General features: G+C 40.2%; 1 protein-coding gene across 2 annotated transcripts in view; it reads right to left on the bottom strand.

Moving 5' to 3' along the window:
* Positions 1–26,919, bottom strand: part of DRP2 (dystrophin related protein 2) — a 98,956-nt gene that overhangs the window by 27,931 nt on the left and 44,106 nt on the right. The window contains exons 1-7 of one of the 2 annotated variants that reach the window (XM_006901145.1): positions 25,036–25,215; positions 17,867–18,030; positions 16,217–16,373; positions 13,472–13,592; positions 3,084–3,352; positions 2,576–2,722; positions 2,031–2,109 (exon numbers count right to left, since the gene is read on the bottom strand). In XM_006901145.1, the coding sequence (XP_006901207.1) occupies positions 2,031–2,109; positions 2,576–2,722; positions 3,084–3,352; positions 13,472–13,592; positions 16,217–16,373; positions 17,867–18,030; positions 25,036–25,152 (1,054 nt within the window). In that variant the 5' untranslated portion in view covers positions 25,153–25,215. Of the gene's footprint in view, positions 1–2,030; positions 2,110–2,575; positions 2,723–3,083; positions 3,353–13,471; positions 13,593–16,216; positions 16,374–17,866; positions 18,031–25,035; positions 25,216–26,919 lie in introns of those variants that run through there. The other variant, XM_006901146.1, reaches the window with a different exon arrangement.

Below are 26,919 nucleotides of genomic sequence, written 5' to 3'. Positions count from 1 at the left end.
AACTATCTTGTTGAGAGTACTCCTCTTTTTCTGATCCTCTATTTAATAATAGCTATCATCATCATCATCATCATCATGATCATCATCATCTATATATTGTTGTTTGTTGTTCTTAGGTCCCATCGAGTCAAGTACAACTCATAGTGATCCTATGAACAACAGATCTGAACCCTGTCCTGTCTTGTGCAAATCTCACTATCTCTGACACACGTGAGCCCATTACTGTAGTCACTGTGTCAATCCACCTAGTTGATGGCCTTCTCTTGTACCATCCCTTCACTTTCTCAAGCATGATGTCCTTCTGTAAGGAATGGCCTCTTCTAGCAACATGCCCAAAGTAGATGAGATGAAGTTTTACCATCTTTGCCTCCAAGGAAAAAATCTATTTCCTATATAATGTAAAGTACAGTAATAATTTTACTATGTGCCAGACACTATGGTAAATATTTTGTGTGCATATTTAATTTTCTTCTATATTTTCTCATTGATGTCCCTGCATAACACAAATGGTTAATGTGCTCAGCTGTTAACCCAAAGGTTGGCAATTGGAGTTCAATCAGAAGTACCTTTAAAGAAAGGCCTATAAATTGGGGGAAGGGGATGGAGGAAAATATATATGAATGAATAAATGAAAACCAATCTCTTTGTAAATTTTCACTAAAATAACAATAAACCTATATTTGTGGTTAATAAAAAGATTACACAAAGTTGTCAACCATTAAACATCATCACCAATTTTAAATGTAATATATAAAAATGACATGAAATATAACCTTCCTATTTGTTAGAGCTCCTTAAATAAAAAAGAAAGACTTTACAATTTACTTCTGAAAAATCAGCCCCTGAATATCCTATTGTATGCCGTTCTCCTCTGACATATATGAGGTTGGTATGAGTCAGAAATGACTGAATAGCAACTGTTACTGGTTATTATCCTTATTATCTCCACAGCTAGATCTGCTCTGAGCCACCATGATCCTTTACCTGAATGATTTCAAAAGGCCTTCTTACAGGTATCACTGCTTCCACTATTATTTTTTAAAAAAAATCTATTCTCAACACCCTGGTCCTATTAAAATATTAATAGCTCTCCATGCTCTGTTCTCCTGCAACCATTCTGACCTCATTGCCTCATTCATTCTCTCCTTGCTCACTTCCACATCAACTTCCTTGTTGTCCCTCAGGCATTACCCTGACTTAAGATCTTAGAAACTGCTATTTCCTCTTCTTGGAATGCTTTCCCCTCATCTCCTTTGTCACCTTTACAATAAGGCTCTTCTTAACCACCCTACTGAAAAGTGCAGTGCCTCCTTCCATTAAGTCTAGCATTCCTTATTCATGCATTTTCTTCTTTAATTTTTTTTCATAGCACTTGCCACTAATTGATGTTATATATTTTTTTCACTTGGAACTCTAGTGGCCTAGTGGATAGAAAGCCAAAGGCAGGCAGTTCAAATCCACCAGTTCCTCCATAGGAGAAAGGTGAACATCTCCTTCCATATGATTTACAGCCTCTGGAAACCCACTGGAGGGTCAGCTGTGAGTAGGTTCTAAATCAATGGCAATAACAACATATTTTACTCATTTATCATCTGAATTCACTCATTGGATACATGTAAGCTCTACAAGTCTTATGCTTTCTGTTTGTTTTGTTCACTGATATATCTCCAGTACCTAGAACACTACTTGGCTAATAGTAAACCGTCAGTAAATATTGTTGAATTAATAAAGCAATTTAATGCTACAATCCTATGACCTAGAACATGTTTCCGATGCACTTCCTCCTGTCTTTTTATATAACTGATACCTAAGGCCCAGAGAGGTTAAGCAACTTTTCCAAGCTTGCACAACTATTCAGTTAAAGAGCGATGACTCAGAGTTAGGCTTCTCTGATTTGAGAGACTTTACTCTTACTGCTTTTTGGATGCCAAGGTACAATAAGTTCCAGTCAGGCCCCCACAGAATAATAGTTGACTCTTTTAGGAAGGAGATAGAGACTTTGTAAGTAAAGCCTAGCTTGACTCACTTACAGGAGAGGAAGTGCTGTGAGCCTGGCCCAAAGTCCCGGTGGGCATCCTGGAGCTGCTTAAGTCTCTCACTAACTGACCCCTATGGAAAGAAGAAAGAAGTAGCAGGTAAGATGTAAGTGGTTTCATTCTAGGTATTTAACGTGGGATTTTTAGGCACCTCTGGGTATATTAATGATATTCCCTCATGAACAGGCTTTTCTCTAGTTCTTGTTCCTCCACCGGTCACCCAATCCCTCTCTGTCCCATAGCACACAAAGTGTCAGAAAAGAATAGCCTTCATTCCGGCCATAGTCACTTATCATCTGTCCCTGTCTACCCTGAGTGCTCAAATTTCGATAGATCCCCTCTCATTGTTTAATTCTATTCATTTCCTACAAATTTGAGGTTGAGTTATGTTTCCCTGCCCCAAATTCTATAATAACAATTCTCCCACGTAGGCCCCATTTCAATATACCCTTCCTTTAATTTGGGCCTGAAGAAACTTCCCCACCAGCCTAGGCCTAGTGAGGCTCTTCCTCTTCGCTCATTTAAGGCTGCACTTCTACCTGTAGTTGTTTCCACCGGATGTTGATCTGTTCCAGAGCCTGAGAATTCTCCATCGACAAGTGCACATCAGAAATAGCAAGTTGGTGAGCTAAATCATTCACCAACTTCACTCCATCTTTCATGGGGGAGAATTCTTCTTTGAACAGCTGTGGAACCAGAACCCAGATCATAGAATCAGTAGAGAATGATTCCTTTAGCCACTCACTTCATACCCAGAAGTTTTGTTTCAACAACACAACCTCAGCATTTGCCTATTAGAGAAACTTGACAAAGGCACAAGTGACCTATGTTTTACTTCCTCTCACTCCTCCACTAAGAAACACCAAATGAAAGAGAAGAGAGGAGACTCCAGTCAAACCAGCCTCCAAATTCAGCAGCATAAATAGAAGGATGTACAGTTGTAGAAGAAGCTGACAATACAGTCTCAGAAGCAAGATCATTGTTGAGGTTTAAAAAGACCAACATGTCTCAGAGTGGACTGTTGTCAAGTGAGAGAGACCTGCATACCTTAACAGCCTGGATGTGTTCCGGGAGTGAATCAATGAAGAGATCCCCAATAGGTTCCCATGTAGCTCGGACTCCCTCAGCCTGGATCAGAGTAGTGTTCAACTCTTCCATTGCCCCTTGGATCTCCATCAGTTGCTCCAGAGTATGCTCAATATGGTGGTGCTGGTCCACACAGCGTGCTGTCAACTTTTCCCACAGTTCACTGGCCACTGTTGCCTGCTTCCATACAAAGCGGCTAAGATTCTGGACCTGTTGCCTGGGAGAGGTGTCTATAAGGGAAGGTTGGAAGGTCAGGCCAGTCAGGTATCAGTATCGCAGGGAGCAGAGAAAGACAAAGAAAGACAGCCCTTCATAAATGTGTGTGTGTGTCCATGAACACATGTTGTTGTTGTTGTTAGGTGCTGTTGAGTTGAGCATGACTCATAGCGACCCTATGAACAAAATATCTGAACACTGCTCTATCCTGTGCCATACTTCCTGGCACACAAGAGCCCATTACAGCAGTCACCACGTCAATCCACCTGGTTGAGTGTCTTCTCCTTCGCTGACTCTCCATCCTTCCCAACATCATGCACTTCTCCAAGGAATAGCACCTCCTAGTAACATGTCCAAAGTATGTGAGGTGAAGTCTCATCATTCTTGCGTCCAAAGAGCACTCTGGCTGCACCCTCTCTAAGACATAGATGTTCATTCTCTTGGCCGTCCATGGAGTGTTCAGTGCTCTTCTCCAACCCCACAGCTCAAAGGTGCCAATTCTCTTCTGTCATCCTTATTCATTGTCCAGCTCTCAAATGTATAGCAAGTAATCGGAAAGCCTATGGCCTGAATCAGACACACCTTGGTCCTCAAACTAACATCATTATTCCTCAATAATTTGGAGAGATCCATAACTGCAGATTTTCCCGTTGCAATGTGTCTGCTTATTTCCTGACTGCTGGCACCAAGGGTGTTAATTGTGGATCTAAGCAAGATGAAGCTGTTTACAGTTTGGATCTCTTCTCCATCCATCATGATGTTGCCTATTGGTCCAGTGGTAAGAATCTTTGTTTTCCTGGCATTGAGATGCAATCCATACCGAAGGCTGTATTCCTTGATCTTCTGTAACTTGTGCTTCAAGTCCTCCTCACTTGGAGCAAGCAAGGTTGTGTCATCTACATAACTTAGGTTATTGATGAGTCTCCCTCCAATCCTAATGTCACACTCCTCCTCATAGAGTCCAGCTTCTCTGATAATTTGCTCAGCATACAGACTGAATAGGTATGGAGAGAGAATACAGCCCTGGGGCACTCCCTTCTCAATTCCAAAACATGCAGTGCTCCCCTGCTCTGTTCGCACAACAGGCTCCTGGTCCAGATATAGATTTTGCATGAACACAATTAAGTGTTCTGGGATTCCCATCCTTCTCAATGTCAGCCACAACTTGTCATGATCCACACAATCAAACATCTTTGCATAGTCAATAAAAGCACAAATAGTCATTCTTCTGGTATTCCTTACTTTCAGTCAGGATCTGTCTGACATTAGCAATGGATGTCCTTGATGCCATGGTCTCTTCTAAATCCTGCTTGAACTGGCAGTTCCCTATCTATGTACTGTTCCAACCATGTTATAATGATCTTCAGGAATATTTTACTTGCAGGTGGTATCAATGATATTGTTCAATACTTTCCACATTCAATTGGATCACCTTTCTTAGAAGTGGGAACAAGTATGGACCTCTTGCAATCTGTTGGTCAGACAGCCATCCTCCAAATTTCTTGGCATAGACTGGTGAGAGCATCCAAGGCTGCATCTTTTAATTGAAACAAGTCAACTGGTATCCCATTGATTCCTGAGGCCTTATTTTTTGCCAATGTCTTCATTGTAGCCTCTACTTCCTCCTGTTCCTATGGTACTTCCTGAAATTTTTCAGTGTCAGTCAATTCTTCCTGGTACACATACAAATACATTTTTACATGAATGATAAGTGAGACTTTTTGGCATGTTCAGTTCAAGCTCAAATTAATTTAATTTTATCTTTTTGTCCAAAATTCTGTTTATTGAGATAATTTCTCATTGATCTTGATTCAATGTGTTTTTCTTTCCTTTTTTTTTAGAATAAACACCTTTAATACATGTGCTAAAATGGGAGGGAGATTTATTTGTGTTTCCGTGCCTTGATTTTCCTCAGATAGAATTCCAGCTCCTTGCCCTCTAGCACATAACGATATGTGTGGCCACACTGGCCTGGCTGAGAAGCAATACATGCAAGAAGCTTGCCCTGTTGGAACTGCTCCTCTAGAATATTTTTGCATTATTTTTCCTTTCATTGTATTTTTTCTGAATTTTATTTGACTACTTTTTGTTTAAAATCTCTTCTTCCTCAGGAGTCAGCTTAGCCCCCTTCTTGTGACCCAGGGGTCACAGAGAAGACTGTGGGACTCGTACCACTGGCGGTATGGTGTGCTGTCAATGAGCACTATGCAGTTCTTCACTAGGGTCTTGGTTCGGACCAGTTCATTATTGGAAACGTTATAAACAACATCAATTATGCTTGTTTTGCGAGTACAACATTCAGAGCCCCAGGAGAAGTTCCCCACATCCAGTCTTAGGGCACAGTACTTCTTGTTCCCTCCTCTCACATGAACTGTGTGTATATTGTGGGGGCCAATCTTAGTGTTGACAGCCAGGCGTCCCAGCTCATACTTCTGCTTCTTGTGGTAGGGCTTTCTCTTGCCCCTGGTCTTGCGGCGCTTGTGCCAGTTGTCCCGGGAGATGCCCATCGCACCGCGCTGCCTGGAAAGAGCCAATGTGTTTTTCTTACTGTTTCTTTCACCAGGAAGAGCATCCTTCTGTAAGCCTTGCTTTTCCTCCTATAGGCTGACAGAGAACAGTGGAGCAGCCAACACACAAAACTATTGTTTGTGCATGCGGTTGACTACTTTGGTGATTTATTAGTATTCTGGAAATTTCACATCCATGAAATAGGAATTAAGGCTCTGCACCAGACACTTCTTCTTGTGTTTCCTCTTCTCTTCTGGAGACAGATGAAGGAAATCTTTTGCAAGAGATATGTTGGCATGTGGAGTCACCACCAGAAAGGAGGTAAAATTAATTTTAATTAAAATTTTCATCTTGAGATAATTGTAGATTCACATACAGTTATAAGAAATTATAAAGATTCTAGGAACCCTTTATCCAGTTTCCTTAAATGGTACCATCTGATCAGGATATTGACATTAGCACAAACCACTAATTTTATTCTGGTTTCTGGTTTCACATGTCCTTATGTGTGTGAATTTATTTTGGTGCAATTTTATCACACGTATAAATTCATGTATCCACCTATAGTTTCACATACCTTTTTCTACTTACTTTACCTTGAAGATTTGCCCATCGTTTAGAAAAATAGTCAAGGTGAATAGTGAGTCAAATATTTTGAGAGATGCAGTGACAAATCATTCATAGTCACAAGATTCTGAGGTATGATTTTGCATTCATATTTGCTACCCATATCTATTCAAAAAGAGAGATTTTTTTGAAGGCCCAATCCAGAAGAAGTTAGTATAGCTTGACCAAATTTCCCACCTAGTCTTCCAATTTGTAGGTTTCCTCTTCCTCCCTCAGGCCTCTTCTCAGAAGCAGATTAAAAGGCCTAAAGCTCCGGGCTAATTTTAATTGTCTCTGCTCTCTCTTGAGCTTCTCCTAAAGTCTATTGCTCAGCCAATTAAATAGTAGCCCTACTGCTGAAGGATAAGTAAGGTGAGAAGGTAAGCAGCATTGGGGAAAGGTAGTTCTGAATGGAACATCCTTCCAGGTGGTATTCATAACCTTCTTTTGGTCAAAAAGTTAAGAACCTTTTTTGAGGAAGAGTAAAAGTGTTCTGTTGGTGTAGCACACTTATTGGGCCACTAATTTAAAGGTCTGTGGTTGGATTCAGATGTTGTTCCTTGGAGAAAAATGAGGTAATCTTTTCTCATTATGATTTACTGCCTTCGAAACCTGATGGAGGGTCACTAGAAGTCAGAATCGATTTGACAGCAGTGGAACTAGTTTGGTCTAAGGAAGAAGGCAGATGTCACCAATAGCAGTCCTACTGTGCTGCCTTATTTGAATCTAGTTATACCCTGGAAGATTGTTGAAATGACAAATACTTTGCTAACTACATATTAAATAAAAATTTTTTAAATACCATAATGGGGAGGGGGATGTGAAGCTGGACCAGGAGTGAAGCAGGACCAAGAGTGAAGCTGGATCGGGGTGAAGCTGGACAGTGGTGGCCCAGACAAGGAGTGGCCCAGCTGGTGAGCATCCAGGACACCTGGAATTTGAGTAAAGTCTTCATGTGTGCACAGTGAGCAAGAGTCTGGGAACACACCCTGCACTTGTGCCCATACCCTGCATCTGTGCCCATACCCTGCATCTGTGCCCATACCCTGTGCCTGTGCCCATGCCCTGTGCCCGTGCCTGACCTGTGCCTGTACCCCCCGTGCGTCTGCCTACCCTGCACCCATGCCTTCCGTGTGCCTGTGTCTGCCCTGTGCCATGCCTGTGCCCTGCACTCATGCCAGTTCCCTGTGCCCATGCCTGCCCTGTGTCTATGGCTGTCCTGTGTCCATGCCTGTGCCCTGCACCTGAGCCTCCATGCTTCACCTTGCATCTCCTCATGTACAGTCAACTAACAGCCTTTACTCCAGAACGTTTCAATCTGACTGAGCTGCAATAGTTATAAAAGAAAAGACTGCTTTCACAGGCCCTGAACGGAAACTTCTCTTGGGTTAGAAGTTCAGAGAGAAACACAGGCCATGTAAGTGACCCACCCTTTCTGAAACAGTGACTTAAGATCAAGAATCTATCATTGCCTCAGGCATGAAAAAAACCTCTACCATAGCAATGTCACATAAGAGGCAGGCTACTTCACAATCTACACAGGCACAAAGAAAGATGTCACCCCCCCTCCCCAAAGTGAAACAGTATCAGTGGATTTCCTGAAGCCAGAAAATCTGATCGAGCTTTCTGACACAGAATTTAAAATAACAATAATTTAAGATTTGCAATGGGTAAAAAACAAACCTGAAGAATTACAGAAGATGGCAAGTAAAATCCAGGAGGAGCTTAAAAAAAAATCCGAAACAATGCAGATAAAACAAACGAGGCATTAGAGGCTGTGGAAAAACAAGAAATCACGGTCCAAAATATGAGGTCCAATGTTCAGATGCTATCAACATGATGGAGGGACACATGAACAGAGTTGAAGAGATGGAACACAGAACCAGTGAAACAGAAGATAGAATTGTCACCACCGATCTGCTAGAGCAAAAAAGGAAAAACAAAAAGGAAGGGAAAAGAAGAAAACTTAAGAATAATGTGGGACACCATCAAGAGAAATAACATGTGAATCAACAGAACACCAGAACAAGAAGAATCAAGTAAAGGCACCAAAAGAGTTGTGGAAGAATTACTAGAGGAAAACTTCCCAGACATAATGCAGAATGAGAGAATATATATTCAAGAAGCTGAGTGAACACCATATAGAATAGATCACATACAACAATGTTCATAGCAGCATTATTCATCATCACAAGAAGATGTAAACGGCCCAAATGTCCAACCAAAAATAAATGGATTGAGAAATTATGGTACAATCTACAATGGAATACTATGCAGCATGCAAAAGCAATAACTTTGAAAATTATTACCTAACTTGGGAGGGACTGGAAAGCATTATGCTGAGTGAACGAACTCAGTTCCATAGCGATAAATATTGTATAAAACCGTTATTGTAGAATGAGTATAAGGATCCAGGAGGGGTGGGAGAGACCAGAAGCAGAAGGATGTGGAGGTGCAAGGGGAAAAGGGGATTAATCATTGGGTTGTATACAATTTGATGAGTGGGGGGTGAGGGAAATTCAAAGAATTTGTTCAAATTTGTCTTTGAATTTTATAAATAAATTAGTAGAAAAATGAACAATTTAAAAAAAAAAGAAAAGCATCAAGGCATATCATAGTCAAATATGCCAGAACCAAAGATAAGGAGAGAATTCTGAAAGCAGGGAAGGAGAAACAAAGAGTAGCCTATAAGGGAGAGCAGATGAAATTATGTGCTGATTTCTCAGCAGAAACTAAGTGAGCAAGAAGACAGTGGAATGACATATATCAAAAACTCAAAGAACACAACTGTCAACCAAGAATATTGTACCCAGCGAAACTGTCCACCAAATATGAAGGAAAGATCAAGATATTCCCAGAAAAACAGACCCTAAGGGAGTTTGTAAAAATAAGACGAGCATTGCAGGAAACACTAAGAGACATCCTTCTTACAGAGGTGCCGCAGAAAGCAGGATGGGCCAGAGTAACTAGCAATAGCACCAAAAAGAACTCAATACAATGATAGCAATAAAACTTTGCCTCTCAATAATCACAGTGAATGTGAATGGTTTAAATGCACCACTGAAGAGGAAAAGAGTAGCAGAGTGGATAAAAAACAAAATTCATCAATATGCTGTCTAAAAGAGACACACCTGAAAAATGAAGATAAAGAAAAACTAAAAATAAAAGGCTGGGGGAAAAATATACCAAGCAAATGGCAACCAGAAAAAAGCAGGAGTAGTGATATTAATCTCTGATAAAATAAATTTCTATGCAAAACCCATCACAAAGGACATAATGCTTAAAGGGTCACTAGAACAAGAGGACATAACAATAATAAATATCTATGCACCAAATGAAAGACTTGCAAAATATATAAAGCAAACATGAACAAAACAGAAAAACAAAATACACAACACTACTATAGTCATTGGAGACTTCATTACACCACTGTCAAGACAAGATAGAACCACCAGAAAAAACTCAACAAAGATGCTCAAGAATTAAACCACACAATAAACCAACTTGACCTCATGGATATTTATAGGCTAATGCACCCAATAAAAGCACTGTATCACTTCTTCTCCAATGTGCATGGAGTGTTCTTGAGAACAGGTCACATTTTAGGTCACAAGGCAAGCATCTATAAATTAAAAAACGTAGAAATAATACAAACATCTTCTCAGATAACAATGATACAAAATTAGAAATTACTAACAAGAGGATAAAGGAGGAAAAACCATACATTTGGAAGGTGAACAACACCTTGCTTGAACATTAGTGGGTACTAGAAGAAATAAAAAAGAAATTAAAAAGTTTCTTGAAACAAATGACAATGAAAACACCACTTACCAAAACCTCTGGGAAACAGTCAAAGCAGTAATCAGAGGTCAATTTATAGCAATAAGCAGACATATCAAAAAGCAGGAAAAAAATGACCATTGACTCTCTAACTCAACATCTCCAAAAACTGAAAAAGAACAGTAAGAAAACCCAACACCTTCTAAAAAACTGAAATTATAAAAATTAGGGCAGAAATAAATGACATAGAAAACAGAAAACTATTGAAACCATCAACAAAACTAGGAGTTGGTTCTTTGAAAAGGTCAATAAAATTGACAAACCTCTAGCAAAACTAGGAAAGGAAAGGAAGGAAAACATACATAATCTGAATAAAAGATGAAACAAGCAATGTCACAACAGAACCAGCTAAAAATAAAAAGGCTAACAATGGAATATTGTGAAAAACTATAATCAAACAACTATGAAAAACTAGAGGAAATAGACAGATACTTAGAAATTCACAACCTACCTAAACTGACACAAACAGACACAAACCAGAACGGACCCATTACAAAAGAAGAAATTGAAAAAGTAATAAAACAACTTTCAGCCAAAATAAGCCCTAGACCAGATAGCTCTACAAGTGAATATTATCAAACATTCAGAGAACTGTCACCAGTTCTACATAAGCTATTTCAGAAAATAGAAAAAGATGGAATTCTCCCAAACTCATTCTATGAAGCAAACATATCCTTGATACCAAAGCCAGGTAAAGACACCACCAAAATAGAAAAGTATAGGCCAATATCTCTCATGAACATTGATGCAAAAATTCTGAATGAAATCCTGGCTGGTAGAATCCAACGATACATCAAAGAAAAATAATTCACCATGACCACGTGGGATTCATAACAGGTATGCAAGGATGGTTCAGCATAAGAAAAACAATCAAAGTAATTCATCACATTAACAAAGCAAAGATCAAGAATCACATGATTCTATCAATTGATGTAGAAAAGACCATTGAAAAAATCCAACACCCTTTCCTGATTACAGCACTCAATAAAACAGGATTAGATGGGAAGTTCTTCAACATAGGAAAAAGTACATATGCAAACCCGAGTGCCAACATTGTTCTCAATGGAGAGAGATTAAAGGCATTCCCTTAGAGAATAAGAATTAGACAAGAATGCCCACTATCACCTCTCCCATTTAATACTGTATTGGAAGTCTTAGAGGCCCCAAATAAGCTAAGCACTCCTTAAAAAGAGAAACAAGGTACGAGGCATCTCACTCCCTGATTTCAAATCCCACTACACTGCTGTGGTGGTCAAGACAGCATGGTAGTGGTATAATGACAGACACATAGATCAATGGAATAGAATTGAGAACAAAGAAATCAGCCCATCTACCTATGGTCAACTCATTTTTTACAAGGAAATGAAATCAGTTAAGTGGCGAAACAACAGCCTTTTTAACAAGTGGTGTTGGCAAAATTGGGATACTATCTGCAGAAAACTCAAGCAAGATTCACAACTCACTCCATACACAAAACCAAATCAAAATGGATCAAGGACCTAGGACTAAAAACAAGGACTTTAAACTTCTTTAGAGAAAAGCTTGGAAGAACTCTAGAAGCCCTAATCCACAACATGAACAGTCTTCCAAGGACCCTGAAAAAACCTACAAGCAGGAGAGGATAAAAGATAAATGGGACCTTCTAAGAATCAAATCCTTATGCACATCCTAAAACTTCTCCAACAGGGTAAAAAGAGAAGCCACAGACTGGGAAAAAGTATTTGGTAATGACATGTCTCATAAGAGACAGGATGTGAACAGATACTTCACCAACGAAGACATTCAGATGGCAAACAAACACATAAAGAAATGTTCAAAATTCCTAGCTCTAAGAGAGATGCAAATCAAAACAACTATGAGATATCATCTCCCCCCAGTCAGAATAGCAAAATTCAACAGAGCATCAAACAACAAATGCTGGCGAGGTTGTCAAGAACTTTGAATCCTTACTCACTCTTGGTGGGAATGTAAAATGGTACAACAACTATGGAAGGCAGTATGGCGCTTCCTCAAAAAGTTGCAAATAGAAATACCATTTGACCCAGAAATTCTACTACTGGGAATATACCCTAAAGAAACCAGAACTGTCACTCAAGCAGATATATACACACACTTGTTTATTGCTGCTTTGTTCACAATAGCAAAGAGTTGGAAACAATCCAAATGCCCATGAACAAATGAATGGATAGAGAAGCTGTGGTATATTCACACAATGCAATACTATTCTGGTTGAAAAACAAAGAACTCATGAAATATTATACAAAATGGATGACCCTAGAAGACATCATCATACTGAGTGAAATATCTTAGTCACAAAAGGACAAATACTGCATAATGCTGCAGTTGTAAAATGGGGCTGACATTGGGGTTGGGGGGAGTCTAAGAAAAGAGAGGATAAATAATGTATACTGCATTGAACAGATGTGGGAGAGAACTGTTTAAAAAGAATATATGATTAGGTATTATTTTCATAACAAGATTACAGAAAAAGAAATGCATCACAAAGTGGACTTGTGGGGGAGAATGTATAACAATGAAAGAATTTTTTTTTCCTTTCAAAGAGAAAAGTGAACTGGGGAGTAGGGGTGGTCAGGGAGGAAAATGTGTAACAATGAATGAAAAGGAAAAACATTAAATGGGAAGAATATGCTGTAAATATATATATATATATGTATATATATATATATATATATATAGTTAGAAATAAACCATAATATGAAACCCAATGTATTCAAACTTTGTAAGTATACCGATATAAAATAAAAATTTTAAACATACCCTAGCAAAAAAGCTTTTAAAAGAGTCTCTTATTTTCTTATTTACTGGTCTATTGAAGCATTGATGCATGTCTCTTTATGCTGAAATAAAGTAGTATGCCTTTTCAAGGACAATAATACTATTCCTGTTATTCACTGTATCCTTTAATTTCATGTAAGTGTTTTTTTCCTATATGATTAAAACGCCATACATGATGGTCTTGAGAGTCACATACAGCTGTGAACCACATGCTGGTTACCCACTCCAAATTCTTGTCTACTTTGGTTTTTTTCCCTAGCAGTATGAATCTTGCTCCTCCTAACTTTGGACTCTTAGGTAATAGCTAAGAAAATGGGGTTAGTGAAGGCCGGAAGTTGTTCCCCAGTACATAGATCAAGAATGAAAAAGAGTAAACTACTCACTTTTACTCTCAGAATGAGGTTCTTCAAATTCTTCAAATGGATGCTGGGAGAGGAAGGCCTGAGCTGATTCTAGCACAGAATAGATATAGGGGCCCCGAGACTTGACTTCTTCCATAAAGGCCTGTGAAGGTTAGCAATATGGTCAATGGGAGAAGAAATATTTCACTCACTCTGAGCTCATTCTATAATTGATAGCCTTTCTTCTGTTCAATATGATTTAATCTTTTGGCAGTATCTTGTGTTTTAGGGCTATCCCATAAAAAATAAGAGATATAATCTTTTGAGGATAGAATTGTCCCATTAGGGTACACAAGGCCAAAAAGCTTTACAAAACAGACTGCTACATCTTTCTCCCATATAGCAGCTGCTGGGTTCAAACTACTGACTTTTTGGTTAGCAGCTAAGAACTGAACCAAGGGTCTGAGGCTTTCCTGTAGGCAGAGGAATCACCTTCTGGGACTGGAAGAATTTAGTATGAAATGGGTCTGTCTGTATCACAGGGGGAGTCCCTGGTTTATGCAAATAGTTAAGCTCTCAATTATTTACCAAAAGGTTGGTGATTCAAACATACAAAGAAGCACCTAAGAAGAAAGTCCTGGTGGTCATAAATAGCCACATGGACTGATCATGTGTCACAATTGATTCAAGAACAATTTTTGTTGTTGCTCTCATTGTTTTGTGTCACATGTGAGAATCTTGGTTTGTGGATCCTGGTGACTTTGAGGATTCAGAAAGCTAAGAAGCTAAAATATACCAAGATGAACAGGATTTACATTAATTTTGAAATAAAACTTCTGTTGATATATACATAATGTGTGTAAATTTTAAGTATACATCTTGTTGAATTTTCATAAAGTAATTCTATCCATGTAACCAGTACTGAGCTCAAGAAACAGAACTGAACCAGCATCCTAGAAGGTCTACTCAGGCATCCTTCCAATGCTATCCTAGCCTTAAACAACAACAAAAACAAACTAATTGTTGCATTGTCTCCACAGGTTGTAGGTTCAAATCTACCAGCTATTTTGGGAAGAAATATATGGCAATATGTTTTTGTAAAGATTACAGTCTTGGAAACTCTATGAGGTAGTTTTGCTCTGCACTAAAGAGTTGCCATGGACAGCAGTGGGTTTTGGTATCTTGGGTTTGTGTGTGTGTATGTGTGTGTGTGTTAAAGATAAAACCAACAATGCCTTTGCCTGCCATCTCTGAGTGAGTGAGTTTATATGACAGCCTTCCTCCACGTTTGTCAGAGTAGAACTGTGCTATTTAGAGTTTTCAATGGCTATAACCTATAACCTTTTAGAAGCAGATTACTAAGTTTTCCCTCCAATGTACATCCAGGTAAATTTGAACTGCCAACCTTTTGTTAATTGTGCCACCTTGAGACTCCAATTTAATCCCTTACCACCTCTTACCCATTCACTTTACCTCTCCCCCCAAAAAAATCCCAGCTACCTTCAAGCAGATTCCAACTCATGGTAGATGTTCCATAGGATTTTCAATAGCGCTTTTTTTAAAAAAAAAAAAAAAAGTAGCTTGCTAGGCCTTTTTCAAGTCACTTTTGGGTAGACTTGAACTACCAAGCTTTTGGTTATTTTCTCAGCATAATAACCATTTGCATGACATAGAGACTTCTTACCCCTAAAGATATTCCTATTCTGATGTATAGTATAACTGATTAGTGATGCCTATTTTTGAACTTTATATACAAATACCCTTAAACATGTACTTTTTCTATCTCTTTTCCACTTAATATACTGTCTGTAAAGATTAATCCATGTTGTTATTGTTGGTTGTTGCTCGTATTAGGACCATCAAGTCATCTACAACTCATAGCAACCATATGAACAACAGATCTCAACCTTTCTCTATCCTACACCATTCTCAGAATCTCTGCCATATTCAAGCCCATTTTTACAGTCACTGTGTTAAATTATCTTGTTGAAGGCCTTCCTCCTCTTCTCTGACCCTCCAACTTCCCAGCATGTTGTTTTTCTCAAAGGACTAGCCCCTCTTGACAACATGCCTAAAGTATGTGAGACTCTACTATTACTCAACCTTTAATAGAGATATTGCTAAAATGTAGACTCTGAAAAAGATGTCGAAAAGACAGGAAGACCCTCAATGAGATGGATTGACACAGTAACTGGCCCCTCCTGACAACATGCCCAAAGTATGACATGGTGCTTCACCATGCTTGCCTCTAATGAGGTTTTAATTTATTTCTTGCCAGATTGTATTCAATTTTTCATTAATTTAAAATATTTTTTTTATTATAAAGGTTAATATATGTCACAGAAATCTTACAAATGTAGTAAAAATGTGAAGAAGAAAACAGCAACAAAAAAACCCCCACAACTCTAATGTTGTCACCTAAGGCTAACCCCTATCTAAGGCTAACACCTTGATATATTTCCATCCCATGTTTTTATTTGTGTATACACACACATTTATGTGCTTTTCAATACAATTAAGATCAACTTGTATATAATTTTGTATCTTGTGGTTTTGCTGTTGGTTTTTTTTTTCACTTAGCATCATATTATGATCATCTCTCCTCATAGTTCTCAATAAAAATCTGGATGAGGTTTTAAGGAAGTCCAATATTTGATAGAAAGGACAGAAAGTAAAGATTTTATTTATAAGACATAGCCACAGAGCAGTAGTGCCACATGCCATCTCCTCTTACTTTGGAATTCTAAGTAGAGGCAAAATACCATGGCCTCCATAATTGGCACCTACCACATGTGTCTCCTTCTCCTGTTGCACCAGGGCCACATCCCCTTGTAGGGGCAGCTGAGCTGACAATTCTTCATCCTTTCGGCTGAGCCAGTCAATAATCTCTTGGAGTGGGAGTTGAAGCTTTCCACTATGATCTGAGAAGGCCTCTAGGCGAGCACTATAGACAATGAGTAAGACCAATGATTTTCAATTCATGTCCTTAAGTGGCAAAATATTTTTCCCCAAACAATACTCTTTAATATTTAACACAGATTCAAGAGAAACTACTTTGCTAGAGTGGAAGGAGGCCATGTCCCTCTCTCTCACCCTCTTACAGATGCTCTGGAGGCATTGCTACACAGAGTGTATTACTTAAGGCACTGGGCAAGGCCATAGGTAGGACCATAGGTAGATATGAGGATATCCAAACGTCTAGATTAAAATGTCACTATGTGACTCTCAGTTAATTGAGTTACATGCCCATCACCAAATTGGAAAGAGTAAAAAACTGAGCAGGAGCATCATGGCATAACAAGTATCTAGTCGTCCTCTTGCCCTGTCATGATACAAGTCATGCCCTATTGCTTCTCCTGAGGATACTCAGACCCTGCCTTCAGAATAGAGAGTATGTTGTAGAAGGGTAAGTCAAATGGCTGTGTGTGTCTGTCCACATGAGTAAAAGGAGACTAAGAATATAAGCATTTCAAGGACTCCAATGGATGAATAGTAACATAGGTTAGTGAGTTGAGATATGGAGGAGGGAGAAATGTATACTATTTAACGATTTCTGCCTGCTTTCCCCATCAAATGAACCATGATCTGAGGTCAAAGTAGTAGGAAGCTAGAGTCTGATTAAAGCTGTATATAGTCATCAAGCCTTTAGTTGATAATAATAATGATTGTATTTTTATGTAAACAATGCGTGTGTTATGTGGCTTTTGCAAACCCTCACTGTTGGTTTCCTAAGAGTACTGTGTATACCATATGTGTATGCATATTATTTCTGTGGATGCACTATATGTGAAAACATTATGTCTTCATTAATTGACTCCCTATCACCTAGGCTAAGCCTTTTACTTAAATTACTGCTTCAGTCAATTCTCACAGCAATGTTATGAAGCAGACACTGCTTTAGAGGTTAGGTACTTTACCTAAGGTTATAGTTAGGTCACTATGCTTTGAACACATGTTTGTCTGATGCCAAAGCCTGCATTCTTTCTATTTCTCTACACTGTCCTACCCCTATGAAAGTCCAAATGATAGAAGTGGGGAGAAGTAAGGAGACAAATTTTAAAACTACTCTTACTGAGTTGCAGTCAGTTTAGGGAAGAATAGGTGGGCCAATACCCAGTGGATGTGAGTTAAGGACATAAAAGAGTGGGAGGGAAAGCAGATGAGGTTTACCAAAATGGAATACAACTACGAGAGAAACTAGGGGAGAGGAAGGGAAATGATGTTTTCACCACACTATGAGGTAGTTAAGAAAGATATTGTTTCTCTACTCATCTTTTTCTTTTCAGAAAACAAAGTGGAAGCAAAAATTCAGAGAAAAAGATAGAGAAATTGGGGGGGAAAGTTGATGCATAGGTTGCAAGGAGAAAGCAAATGTAGCAGCAAAAGGAGCCCAACGTTTTACAAGGCAGTCCCCTGTTTTTAGAAGGTGGGCCTTACCGGAGGTTGTGAGACTTCTTTTTAATTTCATTCCAACACAGATTCATGGCTGCCGGTTCTAGGGATTCAGAGGCACCAATGGACCCATTAAACAGCTTGGGACTTAGGCAAGGAACCCCAACACCATCCTGAGAAGGGACAGGGGCAGTGGCAGCAGCTCTAACCTGGACAGAAACACAGACAGGTAAGCATACAGAAAGCTGTGGTCCCTAGAGTGTGCCACATTTTGGTCTGTGTCAAGCCAAGGCTAGAACCAGTTGTGAACAAGGGGTGAGGAGGATGTTTTTGAGAGCTTTCAATTAAATCAAAAGAACCTACTTTCCCAAATCCAACTGCTTCACACAGGAGGCTCCCCATGTGACAAAATATTGAGAACTCATGGCTATGTGAAATTGCGGACTATTTTTACTATTATTACTCTTACTGTTGTTTATTCTTCCACTCATTACTATCAAGAAGGGATTCTGGGAGTACTTGTGTGGGTAAGAAACTGCTTGAGACTACCAAATCACTGGCAACTGATAAGCAATTCTCCTCAAGGTAAACTATAGGCTCATACCTCAAAATTCTATTGTTTACCCAACTTCCTAGAAAAGAAAGCTGAGGGGTTGCCTCATAGAAGCTTCAGAGAGAGAATATATCAGCCCCAAAGAGCTATCAGTAGTAGATATTCTACTCTAGTCCAACCAGAAGAGTCTTGTTGCCTTGCTGTCACCTCCTCCCTGCACTACCTAAATTTCCCACAATCAGGCAGGCCTAGACTAGGCTAAAAACAAACAAACAAACAACAAACCAAAACCCCAAAAACATCTTGAACTCATTTCTATCAAATCAGAACAAACTCATAGATCTTTCTATTGCCAAGTAGGAAGATGGCTGGTAGATTTGAACCATTAGAAAAGCATGGCTTTTGAGTTAACAGCACAACTTCTAAACTATGCCCCCAGAGTTCCCTCAGACAGCCTAGAGGAACACTGCTTGTCTTCTACTGGCTGAGAAATTGCTAAAGGAACATTTTGAACACTGATCTCCAAAGTACTCTGTCCAGGGTTGGTAGCTAAGGGAACAAGCCATGTTGTGGTTGTTATATATTGTCAAGTCAATTCCAATTCATGGCAACCCTGTATGATAGAGTCTCCTATCTTGAATATGATCCCATTGGGAGCAGATTTTCAGGTCTTTCTCTTACAAAGCTGCTTTGTGGATCCAAAGTGCCATTCTTTTAGTCAGTCATTGAATGTTTAGCTGTTTGTGCTACCATGTCTCCCTGGACCAGCTGTGGAGCTTACCCATCAAAGTCTAACTTTGGGCCTTCAAGCTCATACAGCCCCTCACTTGTTCTCCCTGGCATTGGTAGTGCCATGCAGGCATTGTGAAGTTTGGCATCACGCTGCAGTCAAATTTTCCTTAAGAAGTTAGTTATCTACATCACAGCGCCAAGACATAGCAGTGGGTACAAGGAAAAAAATTGAAGAGAAACCCACCTGATACCTGCTTCTTCTCATGGGCGAAAAATGGCCTTGTTAGAGGTTGACACCAGGGCCCCTTTTCTGCAAACCATACTTCATTTTCTTCATTAGACTCTCCAGGCCAATTTAGGACAGAAGTCAGTTATCCCATGAAAACCACAGCCCTCCACCACAAATCGAAAGAAAAGTGAGGATGTGAGAGCAGCCAAGCTCAGGGCCTGTGCAGCTTGCCTGCTGGGGCAGTCTCCCCTTCACCATTTGGAGTAAGGTTTTGAACTCAGCTGCTTGCTCCAGTGGGAGTGTCCCCCCACCACCACCACTACCTCGAGCTGACCCTACCTGTGTGGCCTGCAAGCGCTGTGGCAGGATTGGGCAGCTCCATGATGAATCCCCCAGCTCAAAACCTCTTGCGCGGCCTGATGCTGGGTAAGTCACAGGCAGAGTCCTGCCAGGTTCTCTGAGCAAGCCGGCACAGTAAGAACCATCAGAGCTGAGCCAGGCCAGGAGGCAGGATCTGTCACTCTGTGTGTTTACTGACCCCCCAGGAATCTAGAGGGGGTGGCTATGTCAGGGTTTGGCCAGTGAATCAGAGCTTTGTCCCTGGGGAATTTTGGCTTTCTCCCAATTGGGCCCGCCACGCTGGAGCCAGGTTGGTCCTCCCCAGCTAGCAAGGATAGTAGGAGCGGGACTAGGCATTCCATGGTGCTGAGGAAGGGCACATAGAGTGTAGCTTCTGTTGATTTCTTTCCTATTCTACAGAAGACACAAAGGGCTCACTCTGCTTTCAGGCTCACCCCTCCCCTGAGGTGAAGGAAACGATTAGACCACCCAGGAAACAAATCTCTGATAAGTCATTTCCCCAAGGTCTAGCTATATGATGGTCTTGGAAGTTACATTTAGGTTAGTGGCAGTTAAACAATCAAAGTTGGCAGTTTGAACCTACCTCGAGGGGCTGGGAGATTGAATTCTGAAGACTCAATGAAGTAGCAGTTCTTTGCAATCATGAGCTCACCATGAGTCAATTGATTCCATAGCAACTAACAACAACAAGCATCTTGAAAGTCAATGAGGCATACAGGTGGCAGGCTGGTGGTGGACTTGGGAGGCCAGGGCAGCAGAGGTCCTCTGAATTTGATTGTTCCCAGATAAGGGTAAGGGTTGGAAGATTCATCAGGGTCTAACATGTGAAAATAAGGGGCTACTCAGCCCAGTCTTTAGAGAGGCAAAGGGGAGAGGAGGAAGAATAATTTTCTTCCAGACCTCTTTCTATACTCTGAAGTCAAAAGAGGATGAGTGGTCTATGGACCTCCTCTTGAATCTGTATAGAGAAGAAAACCAAACTCGTTGCCATCAAGTAGATTCCAACTTCATTGGATTTCAGTGATTGTAAATCGTAGAGATAGGAGATAGCCCTTTCCCCCTCCCTCCTTTGAGCCACTAAAGAAGTCAAACTATCACAGAGGCTTGGCCTTTTGGTTAGCAGGAAAACTCCCTGTGGACTATGCCACCAAAGAGAGATGGGAAAATAGAACCCTGCATGTAGATGCAAAGATCTAGTGTCAGAGAGACTCCTGTGCCCCGCCTGTGCTGCTGAGTGTAGGGTGGAAGGGACATTTTCATAGGCTACCAACCTGAGGGTCAAGGCCCATCCTGGAAATGACCACTCTTCTTCTTTAATAGATTTGCCTGGTTAACATTCCAGAGTGGAGCCTCCACCCCTCAGCACTGAGGAAAAACACTTCATTTTTACCAAAAAGAGTTCTGTTTCCATCCTTATTTATCTCCCACTGAGTCTTTTGGGCTTTCCACAGTTCCACATTGTTTCCATGCTGAGGCCCACCTACAGGAATAGTTGAAACAGCTGCCTGACTCTTTCTGGGGTCTGAGCTGGAGCCAACTGTGGTGGATGGGGGATGGAAGGCCAAGAGATGGCAGTGGTTCTACCTCAGGGCTGGTTTCATTTGTTGTTGTTCAGAGGCATGGAATTGGCTCTGACTCATAGCAGCCCTATCCCTGATCCTGTGCCATCCTCACAATCTTGGCTGTGCTTCAGCTTATTGTTCCAGTCATAGTGTCAATCCATCTTATTGAGGGATCTTCCTCTATTTTGCTGACACTCTAGCTTTCCAAGTATGATATCCTTCTTTAAGGACTGCTCCCTCTTGATAATATGCCCAAAGTATGTGAGGCCAATCTTCACCATCTTTGTTTCTAAGGCACTCTCTGGCTGCATTTCATCCAAGACAGATCTGTTTATTCTTTTGGTAGTCCATGGGCTATTCAATACCCTTTGTCAACATTACAATTAAGGCATCAAACCTTCTTTAGTTTTCCTTATTTATTTTCCAACTTCTATATGCATATGAAACAATTGAAAATAACTTGGCTTGGGTCTTTAAAATCACAGCCTTACTCTTTAGCATGTTAAAGAGGCTCTTGGCAACAGATTTGTCCAATGCAATAAGTCATTTGATTTCTTGACTGCTGCTTTCATGATAACTGGGCTCAAGCCAGTCTAACAGAATCCTCTGGATTAGGAAATCTCCAGAGATAGAAACGGATTGCCTGTGACCCAACCTCAACCAAGCTGTCCTAGCTCTGATTGGTTTTTCCGTCTAGCTTTATTCATTTTCTGACCCACATCCAGTTTCCGTACTATTCTTCACTATCTTGTTCTTTTTTTCTTCCCTTCAGTCAAACTCACAAATTCCACTTATAGCAGAGGCAAATAATGTTGTTGTTGCTAGGTATCCTAGAATAAATATTGACATATGGTGACTCCATATGACAGAGTAGAACTATTCCATTAGGCTTTTTATGGTATAACCTTTATGGGACTGCTAACCAAAATGTCAGAAGTGGACCCAACCATCTACTCTGTGTGAAAAATGAGGCAATTGGATCTCATTAAAATATATCACCTCATCTACAACCAGGAGAGGATAAAATAGATGAATGGGACCTTCTAAGAATCAAATCCCTATGCACACCCCAAAACTTCAACAGGGTAAAAAGAGAAGCCACAGACTGGGGAAAAAAAATATTTAGTAATGACATGTCAGACAAGGAACTTACATATAGAATTTATAGAGTACTCCAGCGCCGTAAAAAGATAAAGGTAAACAACCCAATTGCAAAATGGGCACAGGATATGAACAGACACTTCACCAAAGAAGACAATCAGATGGCAAACAAGCACATGAAGAAATGTTCAAAATCCCTAGCTCTAAGAGAGATGAAAATCAAAACAACTATGAGATATCATCTCACCTCAGTAAGAATACCAAAATTCAACAGAGCAGCAAACAACAAATGGTGGTGAAGTTGTGGAGAAACCGGAACCCTTATTCACTCTTGGTGAAAGTGTAAAATGGTGCAACCACTGTGGAAGGCAGTATGTTGCTTTCTCAAAAAGTAAGAAATAAAAATATCATTTGACGCAGCAATTCCACTACTGGGAATATACCCTAAAGAAACCAGAACTGCCACCCAAGCAGATATACACACACCCATGGTTATTGTTGCTTTGTTCACAATAGCAAAGATTTGGAAACAACCCAAGTGTTCATGAACAAATGAATGGACAGAGAAGCTGTGGCATATTCACACAATGGACTATTATGCAGCACTGAAAAACAAAGAATTCATGAAATATTATACAAAATGACCCTGGAGGACATTATACTGAGTGAAATATCACAGTCACAAAAAGACAAATACTGCATGTCACTGTTAGAGAACAGGACTGATATGGGGGGTTGGGAGAAACTAAGAAAAGAGGGGATAAATAATGTACATGGCATTGAAACAGACGAGGGAGAGAACTGTATAAAAGGAATATGTGATTAGGTATTACTGGCATGAAGAGTCCAGAATAAGAGTTGCATAGTGAAGTGGTCCAGGGGTTGGGGTGGGGGACTGTATAACAATGAAAGAATTTTTTCCCAAAGAAAAAAGCAAACTGGAGGGTGGGGGGAGGAGGGAATGGAGGAAAATGTGCAACAATGAATGAATGGAAATCCAAATTCTTTATAAAAAAAATGAAAAGATATCACCTCAGACACCCAGTGGAGGATTTCCATGATTTGGAATCAACACCAAAGCAGTGGGGCTGTTTTTTTGTTTCATCTTGATAGGAGCCAACTACCAAGTCTCTCTCCCAAGGAGTCAATGGGAGAGTTTAAACCACTTTTTTTTAGATTACCAGTTGAGCACTTAGCCATTGCATCACTAATGTTACAAATTGTATTCCTTTTCTTTTCCTTTTCCTGTCAATTGCTTTCTACTTCCAACTTTACAGCCAATGGGTTTGCTTTTCCCTCCCGGCTGACCACAGTGCCGTTTACTCATCTCTTGAACCTCTGAAAGACTGTTAGGGCAATGGGGAAGGAAGAGAGGAGGGGCTGGGTATTAACACTCTCAATCAACAAATGAACCCTTATGAGCCCTTGCATTTGTACTGTAAGGGTAGTGAGTAAGGCAAGTCTTTTGAAAGGTCCAGACTTCTTAAGTCCTTGACTCTACAAAAGTCTCAATGTGGACAAGAAGTGGGTATACTGGAAGACTCTGGCTTTGAAACAACTGTATAGGGAGCTCTAGTGGCCTAGTCCATAGGGAGCTGAGTTGCTGACCCAGAGGCAGTACATCTCTGGTGCTTCGAATCCACTAGCCACTCCTTGGGAGAAAGATGGGCAGTCTCCTCCTATGTTATATACAGCCTCCAAAAACGTACTGGAAAATCAGCTACGAGTTAGATCTGATTTTACAGCAAGGAATTTGTTTCGTCTTGAATTTGAAACTTTAAGAGGCAGTTATTTCTCTCTGGTCAGATATGGGGAAACAGCTCAAGGGATCTTATCTCTGGTTAGTATAGTTCTCAAGACTTTGATTTTCTGTCATTATTCTCCTGAAAACTATTTCATCAACACTCATATCCTCCATTCACACTCCTTTTTCTCCCTCCTTACTTCACCTGTGCCACTCAGCACAGTAGTCTCATCTATAAGGGACTAGGAGACACATTGCTTCTCACCCTCCTATGGCCTCTAGACTCCAAGACTTGTACGGAAATTAAAAACATGCTACACTTTTCCTTCTCTGTCAAGATAGGGGGTCACCCTCTTGAGACTACTGCTTCTCACACTTCCTCTAAATCCTTCTTTTTCCCACCTACCCTAGCAAAATACACAGATATGCATATATGCCACTACCACCACTCCACGTCCTAGGAGAGAAGAGTGAGAAGAAAGGCAGATGTGAAGCTCAAGGAATGCATACTGAGGCTGAGCCAGGAACTGAGTGAGACTAGTTACTTGTGAGAAAGAGCTGATGGAAGGAAAGAGATATTTACAGAATGTGAAGCATGCCACTGAGAAAAGAAGAAAAAGGAAACCCTTCCTTGTCCTAGGCATTGTCCTGAAGGTCTGGTTAGACCTTTTTCTCACACTTTCCCAGATATGTACACCTTGGGAAGTTAACATGGAACTAGCACCTCTTGGGCTAGCCTAACAGCTTTCCTTACTGCATGCCCCTCATAGAAGGTTGAAAGATTGATAAAACATGTACCTAAGGAGGTTACAGGATATCCAAATGACTTCATGTATATAAAACATATTACTGTGCCTCAGGAAACATGGACTCCTACAAGAACCCACATGGATAATTTCTTCACAGATACATCTTTTGCTATTAGTCTCTTACCTGAGGCTGGTGGCAGGTGCTTCTGAGGCTGCGCCTGTGATGGAATTGATCAGCTGTTTGCCACTCATGACATCGTGGAAGGGTGTAAGGGAATCCCTGCATGACCATAGACTGCATCAGAACCAAGGCTCATAAAGTCGTGAGGATGGGCAGTGTACCCACCATTAGGCACAAGCACCTGGAAGAGTAGCAAGGGAGTCAAGACTTAGAAGAGGTCTATGCATTTACCCTGAGGAGCCTTGAGTAGTTATATAAATAAGCTGTCAAAACTTTCTGACCTGTCCAAAAGCTTTTCCAAGGCTGCTATGTATCATTATTGTTTCTTGTCAGGTAAGTTTGAGTCATCTCTTTACTCATAGAAACCCAATGTGACAGAGTAGAACTGCCTGTGGGGTCTCTAAAGCGGTAGTGCTTATAGGAGCGAATCATTAGGTCCTTTCTCCTGTGGAGCCACTGGGTGGGTTCAAACTACTAACTTTTCAGTTAGCAGCTGAGCACCAAACTATTGCGCCACCAGGGCTCCTCAAATATTACAAAGGGCTTTGTTCAGTTGTTCACAATACAGAGTGTTTTGGACTAGAGACACAATGATCAATTACTGTCGGAAATCTTACAACTTGGCAAGAAGTAAGGAAGAAGAGTGGTCACATAAACTGATAATAATAATAAAATTAGTATGTGGCAAATGCTATAACTGAGGTTTGGCCAGAGGACTAGGACAGGGTGAGGAGAAATTCACTCTGCCTGAGATTGTGCAAGGGTTTCAAAGTGCCTACACCTGAGCTAAGTCTTAAAGGAGGAGTTGACATTTGCTTATGCAGAAGAAAGGACATTCCAGGAAACAAGATACTCTACTTCCCTGTGCAAAGGTAAATGGCTCAGAAAAGCACAGTATTTTCTAAACTCAGTGAGTTCAGTATGGCTAGAGTTCAGGAGGCATAGAGAAAAAAAAAAGACAAGATGCCTGCTTCAAGTTCACAGCCTCATACAGAGAACAACATGTGAGACAAATAAAGAGCAGGAAATATTACTTGCTGTAATAGTAGAGAATTCATATCTAGATCAAAGAAATAAATAAGTGACTTCTACTTGGGAATGTCAGGAAAGGCTTCCCTACTAAAAGCATGCTTGAGGTGAATCTCAAAAGGGAAACTGGATTGTTACTAGGCAGAGATGATCCAAACGACAACAATGAAACAAACAAACAAACACTGAAACAGAGTGAAAATAACTAGACTAAAGGTGGGACAGTCTGCTTCCATTTTTCAAGATTGTATGAAATTTCAATTTTGAAAACTCTCATGGGGGAGGTGGGGAGGACTGTTCTACTCTGCCCTATAGAGTGGTTATGAGTCAGAAACCAAAATGAAACTTGACAGCAACAGGTTTTGGTTTGGGGTTTTTTTTTTGGGGGGGGTGGTGTATGTGCGCGTTTTATTTCATTTCCCTTTCAGTCCTATGTATGTAATTGGGAACTTCAATTCTACCAAATTTTGACTCCTGTGTTTTGTTTTCTGGGAGCCAAAGATGAACATATAAGAACTTCTCCAAGAACACTTGGGTCTGGTCCAATCATTTTAACCTTTTTTTGGGCTCAGAACTTCCTCAAAGATCTGAAAAGAGACTGGATACTTTGTAAGAAAGTAGCAGGACATGGAAAAAATTAGTCTGGGGCCAGATTATGTCATTACTTTAGCACCAAGCAGAAATTTGAGGAGGAACAGTTGCAAACAGACACTAAGGATTGGAACATGGAATGTGAGAAACAAGGAAAATTGGACATTATTAAGAAAGAAAGAAAGAAAGAAAGAAAGAAAGAAAGAAAGAAAGAAAGAAAGAAAGAAAGAAAGAAAGAAAGAAAGAAAGAAAGAAAGAAAGAAAGAA

This window comes from Elephantulus edwardii, unplaced genomic scaffold (assembly GCF_000299155.1).
Source record: "Elephantulus edwardii isolate Elephantulus edwardi_28Jun2011 unplaced genomic scaffold, EleEdw1.0 scaffold00310, whole genome shotgun sequence".
In the NCBI taxonomy this organism is placed as follows: domain Eukaryota; kingdom Metazoa; phylum Chordata; class Mammalia; order Macroscelidea; family Macroscelididae; genus Elephantulus; species Elephantulus edwardii.
The sequence above is the reverse complement of the archived record's forward strand: the minus strand, read 5'-3'. Positions and strand labels throughout refer to the sequence as shown.